Source organism: Trichosurus vulpecula, chromosome 1, assembly GCF_011100635.1.
Source record: "Trichosurus vulpecula isolate mTriVul1 chromosome 1, mTriVul1.pri, whole genome shotgun sequence".
Classification (NCBI taxonomy): Eukaryota; Metazoa; Chordata; class Mammalia; order Diprotodontia; family Phalangeridae; genus Trichosurus; species Trichosurus vulpecula.
The window spans coordinates 543,259,849-543,277,155 of NC_050573.1; the positions used below are offsets into that span (position 1 = coordinate 543,259,849).

The window sequence follows — 17,307 nt, forward strand, 5'->3', positions numbered from 1 at the left end:
TACTAGAGTCTGTGTAGCCCCATGTTTTCTCTTCACTTAGAGTATAGCTGGCATTTTAGAAGTTTATTTCCTTTCCAGAGGGATTCGTATTAACATAGACCATATACAAATCAGATTTTACTTTCCTTCTGTGAAGCACATGAGGAGAGCTGAATGGCCAACTTAGAACTGCCTATTTTCACTCAACTCCCCAGTCTTGTAAGCAGTCAGTTCTTTTCCAAGGCATACCCTCTGGAAATCAGATCAGAATTTTGTTGGCAGAGATGATTTCTTGTAGAGTCTAAGATGCTTGAATTTTATATGTTAAAAAAATAAAAAGCTGAGTTAAGGAATTGAATTTCTCCTAGGAAAGAAGTTAAGAAGTCGGTCCCTCTCAGCCTCTATTTCCCCATCTGTAAAACAAGAATAGTGCTAGGCTCATGAGATTGTTGTAAGAATCAAACATCATGACATATGTAAGCAATTTGCAAACCCTTAAGACCTATCTACGTGTCATTATCAACATCATTATCCCTTCCTCCACATCTAAGTCGGGGAGGGAAGAGATAGAATCCAAGTACATGGGTTAGTAGCATAGTCTCTAGGCCTTCAGTAGTATGTAAGTTCTGATTATATATTGACAGAACTAGCTGTTCTCTGTCACTCTCTGCACCAAGATATGCAACATTTAATCCCAAGCACTCCCTTAGCCTGGGGCTCTGCTCCTTTTCCAGTGATTTGGGATTATGAAAGGTGCTTGGGATTTTCCCCTTCAAGTTTAAGGTCTTTGGGGCTTCTCAGTTTTGAGGGCCTTGTCAGTCATCTTCTATAAAGCATGTTCCCACAAAAAACCAACCCCTAAGTTAAACATCACAGAAAACTAACTGATTCAAAATGATAATGGGTACGGAGAAATATCTAGGTAGAAACCAGTGCGATAACAAAAGTGTATTGTTTTCTGTGTAAGGTATTCATACAATTTGAAATCAAGTTACAATACCTTTACCTTCAAGGAAAGAAGGCTCATTTATCAGAAGCTTTCCATTTTTATTATTATAGATTAGTTCTTCACTCATTTCTTATATTTTGAACTGCAGTTCCACTCTTCCAATCTTTGCTTGAACACACAATAAAAACAACGATAAATATGCCATTTCAAATAAAGGTTCTCTACCCTGCTATATTATGAAAGCCACATAGAACTCTTAAAACCAAGGCTCTTTTTCCTTCATATAATTCCTTAAAGGGGGTGTGGTATTCCTGTATATGGAAGAACAGCCTCACTGAACTAAAAGGCTAAACCATTCAGCACAGCACCCGTCATCCTTCCTACTTACCTAGTGAGAATACAGCTGTTGAATCTCCTTTAGCTTTCTCATCACATACATATATATGTATATATGTATATATATATATATATATATGTATATATATATATATATATATATATATATATATATACACATACATACACACACACACACACACACTTTGGGGGTGAGTGGGAGTTGAACCTTTATCATTGGCAGATGAAGCAAATAATCACCAAATGAATTTCAAGTCCTGCTGCCAATGAAGGCCACAATGAAGGTGGGTGGCAGAATTAGGAAAGATTCAGTGACTTACATTAGTTCTCACACCTGTAATTCTTACAGACAGTCCTATGAAAGCCTTTATGACCTTTCAGTATATGTTTGTAAATTAATTTATCTTGCATAGTTTATATAACCTTCTTCATAGGACTAGCTGAATTATTTCATTACTGTATAAATAAATTGGAAATTTGAAAGATTTCCGAATGATTCTTTCTTTGCACATAGCCCTCTGGAGAATAGAGCTATTTTGATTAAGTGTAGGTAAACAGATAGATTACAAGCTACAAGTTCATCCACTTACCAATAATTTGTTAGGCACGATGCTGTGCGAGCAATGAAGAGAAGAAATAAGGAAGGTTAATAAGGTCAAGAGTGATTTCATTAGGATTAATGACCCTTTCTTGCTCCTTTACTTTCCTGTATGGATCTGGTCAGTCAGGAGGTCCATCTGCTCTTAGTAAGTTCTCCCTGATTTATGGTCTCCTCTAGGTACATTGCTAACTAAAGAGATTCCTCCTTTCATTCGTATGGTATGACAAAAGTTGTTGCTGTAAGAGTATCTCTGAGTAAACGATGGTAGAAAAGTAATTGAAATGAAAATGTTAAATGGAAACTAGGGTGTGTGTGTGTGTGTGTGTGTGTGTGTATGTATGTGTATGTGTGATTGAAATGCTAGATGTGTGAAGAGAGTAATGTATAATAAGTTTGGAAAGGTAGGTTGGAGTCAAGGAGTGAAGGGTTTTAAATGCCAGACAGACGAGTTTCTATTTGATCCTGTGGGTCATAGGAAAGAAGCCTATTCTAGTGAATTTATTGAGTTGGGAAGTGGCATGATTAGACCTTGGCTTCAGGAAAATCATTTTGGGAATGATGTGGTGACTGGAGAAAGGAGAGACTGGAAGCTACAAGTCTAATTAGGATGCTACTGCAAGAGTACAGGTAAGAAGTATTGAAGGCCTGAACTAGGGTTGTGGCAGTGTGACTGGAGAGGAGGGGAGAAATGCAACCTGTACAAAGATGGTGGTGCCTCAGTGGAAATAAGAAAGTTCAGGAGTGTTGGGCTCTGGTGTAACCAGAATGGACTTTGTTTTCTTTGAATGACTCAGCTTACCTCATTGAGCTTCCCTGGACACTAGGGCTTGCTCTTCCGGGGCAGGAAGCCCAGCGACCATGCCAGGAATCAGAGAACTTCCTGTGTGATGAGTCATGGGGCTGGCTGAGGGGAGGTGTGTTAACCTGGTCTACGCTAGGGGGAGGGGCCAAGTCAAGAACCAATCGGCCCTGGTCGTTCAGGCGGCCCTTGATGATGTCAAAAACTCTATAAGAGGGGAGAGGACAGCTTGAAGATCCTCTCTTCCTTTTCCGGTTGGAGCCAGAGATGCCTACAGCTGAAGCTGAACTGCCGGTAGCAGAGCTGACTGGAGTGCTGAGTAAGGACTGAAGGCCAGTGGGTAATCTTCTTACCATAGAGGGGAAGCATGTATACGATTTTGCCTTATACTATCTCACTTCTCTGTGGCCTCCTGGTTACCCTTGTGAGGCGGACTTATTGGACCTGGAAGCTTTTGATGAAAATATCAAAATGGGGACACTGGTTTGTGGGCTTGTTACTGTGTAGTGTAAATACATGCTTTAGTTCTCCTGCCTTCTGCCTAGAGAATTCCTCGTATCCTGCGGTTCCAGACCTTTTAGGCACATATGAGATTCTCTTTGAAATCATAAATTCTGCCTTCCTAATATATCTGGGGAAAAGATGAGTTCTGTTTTAGGGAATATTGAGGTGCCTATACAATAATCAGTTTGAAATGTCCGTTCGGTAGTTGGTGATAACAGGATTGGAGCTCAGAAGACAGATAAGCAATAAACAATATATAGATCTAGGGGTCGCCTACAGAGAGATGATCATTAAACTTTCGGGAGCTGGTGAGGTACATTGGCTATTTTTTCCATCTCCTCTCATAAGTATTTCACAGATGCTCTATGCACCATCCCTTTTTCACTTTCTCCTGACATTCCAAGGTCACGTTGTCAGTAGGTTTCTCTGGCTGTCCACCTGTGTATCTCCTTTTCTCTCACCCCATGACAGGCTCATGTCCTCCTTGTATCCCTATATGATTCCTTTTATTCCCATTCTTTTTTGGAGTTCCTCATTGGTTATGTGTGATAGTCTGCACACATTCACTATGAACCTCTTTGTTGTCATTTGTGTGATATTCACTTTGAATTACTTGGAGACAGCCGTAGCCCTTGTCTTAGTGTCATATAGCAACACCAGTAGAATGTTAGTATTAAAAAAGATGTGCCTTTGCTTTCATGGGAAGCTTTAGGTCAGTAAGGGAGAACTGCAGTTTCCCAAAGGCCCTTCCTTCCCTGGGGTACAAGTCTGGTCCCAACTCATTGTCCATCTGTACTGTCTTAGGTTTACATACTGATGGACAAGCTCTATAAGGTCTTCATACAAATTTATGTTGTGATCTGGACAGTCAACATTGAAACATCAAGATTTGGCCCACCCAAATTCTTTTGAGTGAATATGGATCTCTTCTCCAGTGTCCAGGGGTTTGATGGAGTTAGCACAATGTTATCCACAAAAAAAAACCATCTGGAGGAGCTCACCATAAGCATGACTCTGATGGATCTATTCTATCACAGTCGAAGCACCTTTGATGTACATATATTTCCCTAGTTGATGCCTTGCCTGATGTTTGTCATTAGAGCAGTATTAAACAGGGCTTTCTTTTATTCATTTATTTTTGAGGCAATTGGGGTTAAGTGACTTGCCCAGAGTCATACAGCTAGTAAGTGTCTGAGGCTGGATTTGAACTCAGGTCCTCATGACTCCAGGGCTGGTGCTTTATCCACTGTGCCACCTTGCTCCCCCTGAACAAGTTTTTTAAAAATATATTTTCAAGAAATCTTGAATAATTTTGATATGTAGATGGAAGGCAGCTGTAATGTACTGTTTTCTTTTGTTGAATCAAATACGTTTTCTTAGTCAACAACCAATAAACACAGTGTGATGCTAATATCACCAACATTGGCAAAGATGTGGTCCATTGTTGAATGTCACTTGTAAAGGCCTCCTTGTTTCCTATCAGGACTCTCACTGAGAATGCCCTTTATTTATGTATAAATGACTCATAAAGATTTTGTATACATGGGAGAATAGGCATGTAGATCTGTAGTTATTGATGTGTTGGTTGCCTTTTTCCATATTAATAATAAGGTCAATACATTTAATGCAATTTTAGTATGTTCTCCTCCTTCAGATACCTTATATATCATTCCCTCAATGCTTTCATAATTGTGTCACCTCCAACACAGATCACCTTTAAATAATTTTGTCCAATCAAATCACTTTTTAAATTTTACTTCCCTTCTCATAATGATTTTTGTAAATATTTCCAATTTTACTCTGTAGAATTCCTTCATTTTTCATCCTTAAATACCCTTGTGAGGGTGTTCTTTAGTTGGATATTTTACTGTTTTCTTTAAACTGGTTTTCCCCTCTGCTGTTTTTCTATGCTTTAAAGGATGCTATCTGTAATCATTCCTTATCCTCCTACTAAGATTTTACGGTTGAGTTTATATTATAGTCTGGTGTTTTTGACAACATCTCTGCCAAATAAATCAAATGGCTGGCTAAGGCAATTTCTGAGATCTTTTGGTCTCCTCTTTGTGACGTTCAATTTGTATAGATTTTAAATGTCTGTATAAAATTACTGTCGTTAGTGTCAATACCATTTCTGTTGTCAATTTCCCATATTTTAATATCAATTGACTGCTTAAATAGGCTCAGGGCTGTTTCAATTGTCTTCCACCTATTTTTTTCACTACTACTCTTTCTTCTTTTTTTAAAAGTCAAATTCTAATCTTAGCTCCAATAATTGAGGGTCTAACTGTACATAGACAACTAACTCAGGAACAATTCCCACATCAAACAGGAGTCTTTTCTTATCTGTTAAAATCTATTTCATTTGTTGTTGTATTAGCTAGTGTTTGCCATGTCTGGCATCTATGAATTTTTTTATCAAAAACAGTGTTCATGATATAGAAGCCTGGGACTCCTGTATAATGTCTTTGGGTTTTCTCACTCTTCCTCCTGTTCCATGCTTTCATATCTACATCTATTTACATCTGCATCTTTCTATCTCATACTATCTCCATCTTCATCTCTTTTTACTTTTGCAGTAAAATCACAAAATACCAGTGTGTATGATAATTTAATTTAGAAGGTCTCATAAAGTTCTTCATAGAACTTTTTACCTCTTTGTCCTCAGTGACTAATGCTGTGTGCGTCATCATTATTTTCATGGTGCTCTTTCTGCAAATTCTTATTGTTACAGTACATTATTTATCGAGATATGATTGCAATATATGATGATCAAGCATCCCATGAAATAATGTTTCTGCTTGCCTTTGAGTGTACTATAAAATCCACTTTGTCAACTCCTGTCTTTGCCTCCCCAAAGAATTTTTTTTACAGTTTCCTTTTTTCTGGTTTCATTTATAGCAAGAATATCAAGCTGGATATAATTTAGCTCCTCTAGCCATATGCCTACTTTTTTTTAACACGAATATAACAGAACTTTATTCTTCCATAAGAAACAATGAATATGAATAACTCAGAGAAGCATGGGAAGATATATAAACTGATGCAAAATGAAGTGGCAACTAGGAAAATAATATACAGAATGACCACAACTACAACAGTGGAAATGGAAAGAACAGCAGCATTGGAAACCCTGACAAAAGACCATTGTGATTCTAATGAGCTTGTTGGGAAGAAGCATGTCCTTCATTTCTTTTCTTTTCTTTTTTTTGAGTATTGAATTATTTATTTATTTATTTATTTATTTTTAGAATTTGGTTCACGGCGGAGCCAAGACGGCAGCTGGAAAGCAGGGACTAGCATGACCTCCCTGCCGAGTCCCTCCAAAAACCTATAAAAATGGCTCTGAACCAATTCTAGAATGGCACAACCCACAAAACAGCAGAGGGAAGCAGGGCTCCAGCCCAGGACAGCCTGGATGGTCTCTGGGTGAGGTCTATCGCACATGGAGCTGGGAGCAGAGGGGAGCCATGGGGAGCCAAGCCCAGCTGAGCCCAGTGTGAGCTGTGCAGACCAACCAGACCAGAACCTGGGCAGAAAGTGCCCTAGCCCATGAATCAGTGAGCTGCAGCAGTTACCAGACTTCTCAACCCACAAACACCAAAGACAGCAGAGAAGGTTAGTGGGAAAAGCTGTGGGAATGGAAGGAGTTCGCAGTTCAGCTTCCAGCCCCAGGGGCAGCGGAGGTGGGGCAGCTACAGCTGTTGTTGCTTCCGGCCCCAGGCCCACCTGGTGGGAGGAATTAAGTGGCGGATCAGAGCAGGAGTGCACAGCCTGCTGAAGATCTAAGCCCAGTCCGGGTTGGGGGTTCTTGGGGAAGGAGCAGTGCTGGTGTGGCAGAGCTGGCACATCCCCCCCAAACGTGGAACATAGAACTCTTTAGTCTACAAGCAGTCATACCCCACTGAAAAACTCAAGGGTCAAGTTAGTTGGTTGGGAATATGGCCAGGCAGTGAAAACACACCCAGATTCAGTCTCAGACTTTGGATTCTTTCTTTGGTGACAAAGAAGACCAAAACATACAGCCTAAAGAAGTCAACAAAGTCATAGAGCCCACACCAAAAGCCTCCAAGAAAAACATGAACTGGTCCCAGCCCATGGAAGAGCTCAAAAAGGATTTGGAAAAGCAAGTTAGAGAAGTAGAGGAAAAATTGGGAAGAGAATTGAGAAGGATGCAAGAAAACTGTGAAAAACAAGTCAATGACTTGCTAAAGGAGATCCAAAAAAATACTGAAAAATACACTGAAGAAAACAACACCTTAAAAAATAGATTAACTCAAATGGCAAAAGAGCTCCAAAAAGTCAATGAGGAGAAGAATGCCTTGAAAGGCAGAATTAGCCCAATGGAAAAGGAGGTCCAAAAGACCACTGAAGAAAATAGTACTTTAAAAATGAGATTGGAGCAAGTGGAAGCTAGTGACTTTATAAGAAATCAAGATATTATAAAACAGAACCAAAGGAATGAAAAAGTGGAAGACAATGTGAAATGTCATTGGAAAAACCACTGACCTAGAAAATAGATCCAGGAGAGATCATTTAAAAATTATTGGACTACCTGAAAGCCATGATCAAAAAAGGAGCCTAGATATCAAGAAATTATCAAGGAGAACTGCCCTGATATTCTAGAGCCACAGGGCAAAATAGAAATTGAAAGAATCCATAGATCACCTCCTCAAATAGATCCCAAAAAGAAATCTCCTAGGAATATTGTCGCCAAATTCCAGAGCTCCCAGATCAAGGAGAAAATACTGAAAGCCCCCAGAAAGAAACAATTTGAGTATTGTGGAAACCCAATCAGAATAATCCAAGATCTGACAGCTTCTACATTAAGAGATTGAAGGGCTTGGAATATGATATTTCAGAGGTCAATGGAGCAAGGATTAAAACCAATAATCACCTACCCAGCAAAACTGAGTATCATGCTCCAAGGCAAAATATGGATTTTTAATAAAATAGAGGACTTTCAAGCTTTCTCAGTGCAAAGACTAGAACCGAATAGAAAATTTGATTTTGAAACACAAGAATCAAGAGAAGCATGAAAAGGTAATCAAGAAAAAGAACAAGAAAAAGAAATTGCAAGGGACTTACTAAAGTTGAACTGTTTTGTTTACATTCCTACATGGAAAGATGATGTGTATGATTCATGAGACCTCAGTATCAGGGTAGCTGAAGGGAATATGCATATATGTATATATGTTTATGTGTGTATATATATATATATATACACACAAGTGAGTGTGTATGTATGTATATCTATCTGTGTATATACATATGTATATATATATATATATATATATAGAGAGAGAGAGAGAGAGAGAGAGAGAGAGAGAGAGAGAGCGCACAGCGTGAGTTGAAGATGAAGGGAAGATATCTAAAAGAAATAAAATCAAATTAAGAGATGAGAGAGGAATATATTGAGAGAGGGAGATAGGGAGAGACAGAATAGGGTGGATCATCTCCCATAAAGATGGCAAGAGGAAGCAGTTCTGTGGGAGGAGGGGAGAGGGCAGGTGAGGGGGGAATGAGTGAATCTTGCTCTCATCAGATTGGGCCTGAGGAGAGAATACCATACATACCCAATTCGGTATCTTACCCCACAGGAAACAAGAGGGAAGAAGATAAAAAAAAAGGGGGGGATGATGGAGGGGCGGGCAGATGGGGGTGGAGGTAATCAAAAACAAACACTTTCAAAAGGGGACAGGGTCAAGGGAGAAAATTCAATAAAGGGGGATGGGTTGGGAAGGAGCAAAATATAGTTAGTCTTTCACAACATGAGTATTGTGGAAGGGTTATACATAATGATACACATGTGGCCTATGTTGAATTGCTTGACTTCTTGGGGAGGGTGAGTGGGAAGGGAGGAGGAGGGAGAATTTGGAACTCAAAGTTTTTAAAAACAGATGTTCAAAAACAAAAAAAAAAGTTTTTGCATGCAACTAGAAAATAAGTTACACAGGCAATGGGGAGTAGAAATTTAGCTTGCCCTACAAGAGGGGAAGGGAAAAGGGGATGGGAGGGGAGTGGGGTGAGAGAAGGGAGTGCTGACTGGGGAACAGGGCAACCAGAATATATGCCATCTCGGAGTGGGGGGCAGGGCAGAAATGGGGAGAAAATTTGTAATTCAAACTCTTGTGAAAACCAATGCTGAAAACTAAATATGTTAAATAAATAAATTAAATTAATAAAAAAATAAAAACATATAATACACCAAAACAAAAAAGAAATTTGCTGAATTGAAGATGAATGGGAGAATAATTTGGTGGGGAAGAGGAAATGGTGACCACTTGAAGGAGAAGGAAGGAGATATGAGCTCAAGAACTCTAGTAAGGGGGTTACCTTGGTCATGGAGATACCTTCTCAAATGCCACCATAACAATAGAGAATGGGAAATGATGAGGAGGGATTTTAAGGTATGGAGAAAGGGAAAATAGCATACTCATAATGGATAGGCTCTAGGTCTAGGATAGGCTCAGGGTCTTCAGCTGCAATACAGTCTATGGGAGGAAGTGGTATAAAACGTTGGAAGGGAAAGAAGAATCTTTGGAAAAACAACATCAGAGAAAGTCTTGGGGGTCATTCAAGATAGAATAAATATTGCCATTCACCAAAGAGAATCTGGTTAAGAATGCAAAGCATAAATTTGTGGTGTACCCAGTCATTGCTATTTTTATGATTTTCCCACTCTCTAGAATCTGCTGTATGAGTGAGATGAATAGTGGGGAATCCCAAGACAGGCAATGCTCTCTTGGCTGAACTTTTATATAATGGTCCTGGATGACAAGAATCACAAGATCAAAGATGTAAACCTGGAAAGGATCTTAGAGGTGATCTACCCTAACTCCCCTCATCTTAAGAATAATAAACTAGGTTTATTTCCTCCAAGAATACTATGTAAAGATATAGATAGGTAATCATTGCCTATCACAAGTGGACTATTACCTATTTTGCATTGGATATTTGGGGTTGACTAATTTTCGTCTCACTCATGTGGTAGAATCTAGACTGAATACAGATAGACTGCTTAAAAGAAATGAAGTTTATTTAGATAGATAGTTAAGTCAATGGCAAGCTTCTCTCTAGGGAGAACAGCACCACCTAGTACCATTTTCAGATACAGTTTGCTAGGTAGAATTGCCATGAGTATGATCCATTATGTTAATTTTCATGTTATTAGGATGGATTCTGAATGAACAAAAGAATGTCTTTTCTGGGGTGTTTGAGTGCCATGGCTGCTCGTTGTTGTGGAAAAAATGAGCCACAGACTATGCCCAGTCAAGTTGTATTTTTGAAGAAAAGCATCATAGAAACCATTTTATCCCTTGGTTAACTCTATCCACTTTGCTGTGGGCTTGCAATCCTTGTTCTTGATGCTCTGTGCCAAAGCTGGCATGTGGTAAATTGTCTGGGCAGTTGCTATGATGGGATGCAATGCATGGAGGGGATCTAGTCACAATCAAATGGAGTTTTATGCTATGATATTTTCAATTTCAGTATTGTATCTGCTTTGTGGCTATATTTGGAAAATTATTGTTGTTGTGTAAGGTAAGTTTTCTTATAATAAATGATTTTTAAAGAAAAAAAAAGAATTTGGTTCACAAGGTGGTAACATTTTATAGAAATAAGAAATGCATTTACAAACAGATAAAGGAATCAACCATTGCCTTTTTGGTGACTGTGAGGAGCATATGCCTGCTTTTTGATCATTGTATAAAGATCTTATATTTAGAGTAAGACTGGTCAAAGTTACATAAAAATACTGAGCTTTTCTTATTGATAGTCTGATACTCTGATAGCTTCCTCTACCTCTTTTCTCGCCCGTTGTCACCACCATGTAGTAGCAGGAGGGGTCATCAGGTCTAATGGCCATATGTAAAAGAACTTCATCACAAGGTGGTCAGGCTATTGAGTGGGGACGTGTCTCTCTATAGTTAGATGATCCTTAGAAAACTGTCTTAGCTGGTCCCTGGGACCATCCTTATCCTTTCCAGTACATAGACCCTGACAGAGCTTGTACTCTGCTGACACAGTGTCCAAGCCATCAGAGCACAGATCAAGCGCTGCTCCAGGTGCTGATGATACAAGACAATAGTGAAATAGTCACTGCTCTCAGGGGGTCGATTTTAATGCAGCTGAAAACACATATACAAGTGAGTGTCTGAGGACAGGATAGTTTTGGGATGGGGGTGCCTTAGTGTCTGGGGGAACTGGAATGATTTCATGAAATGGCAGTGTTTGCGCCGAGTCTGAAATGAAACCAAGGATTTGAAGAGGTAGAGGTAAGGAAGGAATGCATGCTAGGTATGGGGAACAGAAAGTAGAAAAGTGTAGAGTTGGAGGATGGATTAGATAGTACTGTGCAGAGGGACTCTTTGTTATTGCTGTTGGGTTGTTTAATTTGTTTTTCAGTTGTATCTGACTCTTCATATCCCCTTTTAGGGTTTTCTTGATAAATTTGCCAGAGTGATTTGCCATTTTCTTCTCCAGCTCATTTTACAGATGAAGAAACAGAGGATTAAGTGACTTGCCCAGGGTCACCCAGCTGATAAGTGTCTAAGGCTGAATTTGAAGATTGAATCTTCCTGACTCCAGGCCCATCACTCTGTTCACTGTGCCACTCAGCTGCACTAGAGGGATTCTAGCTAATAGTATTAAGAGTTATGGGTTGTTGTGAAAAGTGCCATATAGAAGAATTAGGATTAGTCACAATATTCTAAGAGCGGTTCAGGTGAGAATGATGAACTTTAATCAGAAATTTGCATAATTGGAGAGTTCCTTCCAGGTCAACTATTCCAGAATTCCCCCAACTAATTTAGCTGTAGAACACTATTTTACTTAAATGTATTGATGGAACCCATAAATGTTAATCTAGTATGTACCTTTTTTTAGTAAAAGGGAACCAACAAAATTCTGGAGCAAAATAGAATTGTCTATTTTCATGCCTTCTTCCCCACACCCCCATTACCCTAATAACACTGCTAGCACTGAAATGTTCTCCCAGAATCATAAAGTCAGGAACTCTACACCTCTGGGACTGAAGACCTGGATCAATTTTTTTAAATATATATTTGTATTCTTAATGAATTAAAACACATCCCTGTCTGGAAGAATAAGAATGGTACAATGATGCTGAATTCCTCATACCTAACAGGTTGACTAAACACTTTATGTATTAGTTTCAGGTATGCCTTCTATGTCTCTGTAGGAACGTGCAATCGAAGTACCAAAAGGCAACAAAATACTTTAGGTCTCCTATAAGACAGATAGCGCAAGCACATAAAAGGGCTGCTAGCACTCATTCACTCTTGATCTGGTCAGACAGGAAAGACAGCTTCAAAGGGTTTAATAATCTTACTATATTCTAGTCTAGTCTTCTCACAAGAGTTGCTGATAATGGGAGCACCAACTCTGACAGCATTTCCTAATTACCCTTATGGCAGGGGCCAGCAAAAAGTGGGGCAACTACTCTTATGTCTCAGTGGAGTCAATCAAGATAGGCACAGTTTGTGCACTCCCCTAAATTCCTTCAAGCCTCAATGGTGGCCAGTTGAGGCAAACACAGATTTACACCACCCCCAAGCCTTGGTTGGGGCCAATCAAGGCACATACAACACTCCTGCTTGTGCATTCAACCTAAGGGTTCCCCACTCACTGACCAGTGCCCACCTGCTTTATAGGGCAACAGACAAAGAAGGCATATTGCCAGCAATAGCCTCAGAAGTTTACATTTCCTCATCATCTTATCTACTGTGTAGTCACAGTGGGTATATACAATTTAAGCACAAATGTTGATATTATTTGTCAACTACATAGTGCTGCACAAGCGTGGTGGAGATGTTTACAAGTCATTGGTCTGGGAAATAGATTGTTATGGCCATGGATCTTGGGAAACTAAACTCTGAGAAAGAATGACTAAAATTCACCTTACTTACAGTCTCCTTATGGACCAAACTCTACCAGTAATCCTTGGACATAAGTTTTAATGAAAGGGCATTCATTAAGTGATTGCTATATGCCGAAAACTCTGCCAAGTTCTGGGGATACAAATACAAAAGTAAGACAGCCCCTGACCTCAGTGAGCTTCCATCCTTTTTTATGGTGTCCATTTCAAATAGGTTTTATTTTCCAAAACAGGAATTACATTTCGACATGTATATGGTACTGAAAAAGTGCAACATTGTTCAGTTCCCTTCCTCTGCTCAGTTTCAAGTGTTCAGAACGCCTAGTTATACACAGTAGCTCAAATGCTGTTTTTACCTGCCACTTGCCTTGGTTACAAATTTGAGTTGTTCAACTTTTGAAGAATAGTGTGTAATCTCTTCCAGTGCATTTAGTCCATTCCTTCAACGCTGGGTCTAGAAGAAGCACCTTCAGATAGGGCTGTTCTGCCACCTGAGAATCTACCTGGTATGCTGTAATTATGACCCCTGCACTCTGGTACAGCTTAGTAATGTTGTGGTTGCATTCTGTCTCTATTTTTTTCTGCTGATGTTCAAATTCTTCCTTCTTGGTTGTCTTGTTCTTATGCAGCCAGCAGATTATTTTATTATATTTGTTAAGGATCATCAATCTTCACCAGTGGTGTCCAATTTAAGTAGAAATGGGGGCCATAAAACCAAACATAAGGATTCCTTTAGATCATATATTGACTTAGAAATGCACATATTAACATGATCTATGTTCTATCACATTTTTATTTATCTTGCTAAATAATTCCCAATTATATTTTAATCTGGTTTGGTAGCACATTTGACTGCCTTGCTCTTTATCACCAATTTTGCCTTGGAGTTTCTCCACTAAGGAGATATGCCACTGGGAGGAGATAACATGTACTACATAGGAGAGTTTTTCTGGGCTGGACCTGACTCAGGTTAGTCCCCTGAGATTTTATGGTAAATATTGGAGTTAAGTGAAAAAAAAGCTAGTAGGTCATTTAATGATTGACAAAATCAATTTACTTAATCATAGTAGGAGAGTAATATTCAACAAGACTATACCTTGAAAACAGCCCAAGTTGATCCAGGTGAGGGGAGGTCCTTGCTAATGAACTATCCATCATTGTCTGTATAACTGATAGACCCTGCTCTGAAAGTCCTTCTCTTTGCGGAACAACTTCACACGGAATCCTTGTTGTTGTTTGTCCTTTCTCCAAGAGCACCAATGACATCATGAAGGTGATGTCTTGACTTGCATGTGAACTGGATACAAGTGAGGCAGAGCTGGACAGAGTCATCAGCTTCCCTCTGACCCCACAATTAACCTTTGTAGAAATGTTGACTTCATGAGAGGGTGGGAAGGAGGAGAGAGAGACAGACAGACAGAGACACACAGACAGAGAGAAAGGGTTCCAGGACTGCACCTTGGTTATAACCCATGGTTAGGGAGATAGGACCCCCGGATGATGATCCATCAAAGGAGGCTGAGGATGAGTGGTCTAACAGTATAGTAGGCCCATGTATGGGTTCCTCTAAGAGATGTTCCCTGGGTGTCCCCATTACATAAACTCGTCTTGGTATTAAATTTCTTTATGTAAACCTTCCAGGAAGCACAACATAATGACCCGTGTCTGAAAAGTAAGCTGCCAGCTCAAAAGTGGTTACAATTGTTCAGACTTAGTTCAAGGACAAGTAACATCAACCAATAAAAGATGACTGTGGAAAGACCCCAGTGGCATCTCAGACCTGATCAGGCCTTAGCATGGCTGTATGTGCTCCATGGGACAGAAGACCCATGACTTAGGAAGTTGAATATTGAGCACCTGCTGGGATGTTACCATGGACACCCTTGTGTGAGTATTCTTGGTCTAATTATATATCCTTGTTTAAATAAACCTCAGTATTAGAAATCCAAAGGCTTGTATCTTTTTCATTATTTCAATATCCCCAAAGGAACTCACTATAGACAAAAAAAGAAGAGCTCCAGGAGGGAGCAGTGTTTTTGTCTGCCTCTGTCTCTGTCTCTGTCTCTGTCTCTCTCTGTCTCTGTCTCTCTCTGTCTCTGTGTCTCTCTCTCTCTCTCTCTCTCTCTCTCTCTCTCTCTCTCTCTCTCACACACACACACACACACACACACCCTCTCTCTCTCTCTCTCTTCCAGGGAGGAGAGAATATCCAGAAGAAGGCAGAAGAAGGGTGTAGTTAAAAAGAATAAAGAATTAGGAATTAACTTTGCATCCCAGCTCTACCAACAACTGGCTATGTGACCTTGGACAAATCTCTTCACATCTCTGTGCTTCCTTATCTGTTAGGTTAGTTGGCTTCTAAGGCACCTTCCTCTCTAAGGCTATTACCTCACATTCTTATGAAATCACTGGTAATCTTGTGGGGAGCAATTTCATTTGAGAGTTGTAGTATGGTTAGAAGTTAGTGGTAGAAGTGAATAGGAGCAGAAGAAGCAGAAAAAAATGAATAGAAACAGTTTTTTCTTTCCTAGGAGTTTGCTGGAATAAGACATAGAATGAAAGTTTAAGGTACTGGTAGAGTCAAATGTAAGTTTTTAAGGATGGGCGAAACTTGGGGATGTTTGTAAGTGGTGTGGTTTAGGCGCCAGAAGATAGAGAATTAAAATTTAGAGGGAGAATGACTGAAGGAAAAGGTCCTGCTGGACATAAGAAGGCATGGGGTCAAATAGAAAGTCTGGCCTTGATGAGGACAATTTTTTATTAGAGACTGGAGGAAGGGAGGAGAAAATGGAGGATTCTGGCAAGGGATTTCAAGGTATCAAATGGGGAGATGAGGAAGCTCAACGCAGATGGCCACTATTTTCTGAATAAAATAGGAAGTACAGTGCTTTATTGAGATTGAGGGAAGAAGGGTGGTACAGGAGTCTTACAGAGAGACAAAGTTTAAAATAGTGACTGTGGGATACATGATGGTCAATTTGGAAAGGCTGAAAGTCTTTCCATGAAGCAGTTAGGCTCAGCTGACATTACATATAATGCATTGTTGTGGTGATTTGACTTCTTCCAGTAGCATTCAGTAGCACTGTTAAGTAGGAATAGAAACAGCAGATAGTGGGAGTTTGGCAAAATATGAGGTACAAAAGGGTAAGGGATTCTAGAGAAGAGAAAAGTTCATAGTTTAACGGCTTAGGTATATTTTTGTGGGTTTATAATATGTCTTGATATTTTACTATGTTGATATTTTGATGAATGTTTTTCTTAATTAAAAAATAGAAGCCATGTCATCCTCAAATAGAGATATCTTAGAAGTTTGGCATGTTGGCGTCCTCCTGGAGTCAGCCTCAGAAACCTTTCCCTGAAGAAACTCTAGAACCACATGTATCTTCTCTTGAAGCTGAAAGCCAGAAGAATTAGGATTTTTACTTCCCAAGCTCTTGCTAACTTCATACTTCATACAGATACAGCATCAAATAATTATTCTCTCCACCATTGAAAAGAGTCTTATGCAAATATAAACCTTGAGTCACTAGTTACAAAAGGGACCATACTTCCTATGCAACCATATTTCCCATTGTCTTTGAAAGTACAATAAAGTCAACCTGTCAACTCTGTTTTTTGTCTCTGATGAAAGCATATAGCCATCCCTCCATTTACCTGTAACTTCATTTTGTTTTCTGATTTCATTTATATTAAGAACATCCACACTGACATGGTTCAGTTCTTCCAAAAGTATGTCAATTCACTGGCCATTGGACAAGGATGTTAAATTTAGAACAGTAACAGTTAATGTTTATAGATAGTCTGATCATTGTGAACCATTTTTTTCAGCATCCTTTGCATCCCTTGCTGCCACTACCTCTGCAACCAGAAAGGGTCTGGGCAGGCCTGAAAGCCATCTTACATTTTTTTTTATGAATTCCCATAACCGAAGAATTCATCACTAAGTAACCAGCTGTCTGGGAATGAGCCTTTCCCTTCTTAGCTAATTTTGTCCTCAGGAAGCATGCCTAAGTTATTGCTTGGGGCCTCTATCTGAAACTGTTCCAGTATAGTAGAACCTGCCACATCTTCTGTTCCACTGGCCTAGCCTTGGAAGACATAGTTTCACTTCTCTATCATGATTCTGCATCAGAATAGGACTTTGTAAAGCTATTCTCTTTTACATAACTCTATGCAAAATTTTGTATTTTCATATTTCAATAAGTTTTCCTTAAATCTCCCTT

At 39.4% G+C, this 17,307-nt stretch overlaps 1 protein-coding gene across 1 annotated transcript in view; it reads right to left on the reverse strand.

Annotated features, from left to right (window-relative positions):
* Window positions 1-15,837: 15,837 nt before the first annotated feature.
* LOC118834067 (stimulated by retinoic acid gene 6 protein-like) overlaps window positions 15,838-17,307 on the reverse strand; it is an 88,179-nt gene continuing 86,709 nt past the window's right edge. Inside the window, exon 17 of the mRNA XM_036741514.1 lies at window positions 15,838-16,478. Coding sequence (XP_036597409.1) covers window positions 16,426-16,478 — 53 coding nt within the window. The 3' untranslated portion in view covers window positions 15,838-16,425. The remainder of the gene's footprint in view (window positions 16,479-17,307) is intronic.